The sequence below is a fragment of the Perkinsus marinus genome (genome assembly GCF_000006405.1).
Source record: "Perkinsus marinus ATCC 50983 genomic scaffold scf_1104296934830, whole genome shotgun sequence".
NCBI lineage: Eukaryota > Perkinsozoa > Perkinsida > Perkinsidae > Perkinsus > Perkinsus marinus.
Genome location: NW_003214644.1, coordinates 310 through 1,593, shown reverse-complemented (window position 1 = coordinate 1,593; position 1,284 = coordinate 310). Strand labels below are relative to the sequence as shown.

The window sequence follows — 1,284 nt, the reverse complement described above, 5'->3', positions numbered from 1 at the left end:
CTCGGCCGTGTAGATCCTATAGCCGCCAATTTGGGCATCGAGAGTAGCCATCCTTCGTTAACGGAGCTGTAGTCGACCAGTACCACCAGTAAGTTTCTTTAGTTCTTGCACCAGAGTTCTATCTTCAGCAGGATGTCCCCGCATGGGGGAGGGCATTGGATGCCCCTTAGTCGCATGGCTGCCAGAAACTCACGCCTGTGTTGGTTCCAATGGTGGCAGCGGAATAGGAAGTGGTGGAAGTCCTCTTCTTCTTCCGAATCACAGAAAGGGCATACCGGGGAGCCATGGTCTATCTTGCTCCTTGAGTACCGTAGGTTGCGCCCACACACAATCATCCAGAGATTCTTACCGCCATTGATGACACATAGAGCCCTAAGGGCAGACATCGTAGGTACGAAATACTGGAGGGACCGTCCGAGGGACCGCACGTCCTTCTCATATGCTTCAGTAGCTGAGACCATAAGCCATTTATGCACGGCACGCGCCAGAGCCGACTGGGTGAGAGGGATCTTGAGAGGTGCCGCAGGCCCGTGGTGAGCCGCGGCCCGCGCCGCCGCGTCGGCCTTCAGATTACCTATGCTGCCCTTTGAGGGAGTGTATCACAGTCTGACAATCACCCCCAGAGTGCTCAGTCGCTCGGTTATCGCTGAAGCTACGGTTCACCCGCTGTGCCAGGCTGGCACAGCGGGTGAACTGGTTGCCAACCTCTGGTTGGCACTGCCAGCCAGAGGTTTCTTTCGCGATGTAATCAATGGCCCGGAGACAATCCGTGTAGACGTAAGCCGCTCCCTCCATGAATCTCGATTTCACCAACTCTCCCGCCTGAAAAATACCCATGAGCTCAGCTTGCACAGGAGTGCAGCGGACTGGCAGCTTGAAACCGGCTGTCTGCCATTCGCCAGATGGCAGTTTCCAGGCAACTCTACATCCAGCACATTCCCCCGCCGTCACTGATCCGTCACTGACGGACCGTCAGCGTACAGCTCTACTGAGTCCTGGGACAGGCTCATTGAGGTTAGTCGGCTGACGCTCCGTGGAGTTGATTGAGCCGCACAATCAAGTTGATTGAATCAACTGGGCGCTCGACCATATATGGGCCTACGATGCTTGAAGTTATCCCAAGGACAGGATCGGGGGAGAATAGCTCTGGCCACTGGACTCTCCGTTTAGCGCACTGTGCGTAGCATAGCTCATCCCAAGCAACATTCAATTCAATGCGACAGGCGGGTGCAGTCGGCGTGCGTCCGCTGATACGCCATGCCCGCCTGTAGAGCCTCGCTTGAA

General features: G+C 56.0%; 1 protein-coding gene across 1 annotated transcript; it reads right to left on the bottom strand.

Annotated features, from left to right (window-relative positions):
* Positions 1 to 349: 349 nt before the first annotated feature.
* Pmar_PMAR016966 (hypothetical protein) lies at positions 350 to 574 on the bottom strand (the record flags this gene model as incomplete). The annotated part of the gene is made up of 1 exon (XM_002784550.1): positions 350 to 574. A coding segment is annotated over one exon (225 nt), but the record flags the coding sequence as incomplete, so codon positions are not given.
* Positions 575 to 1,284: the final 710 nt, after the last annotated feature.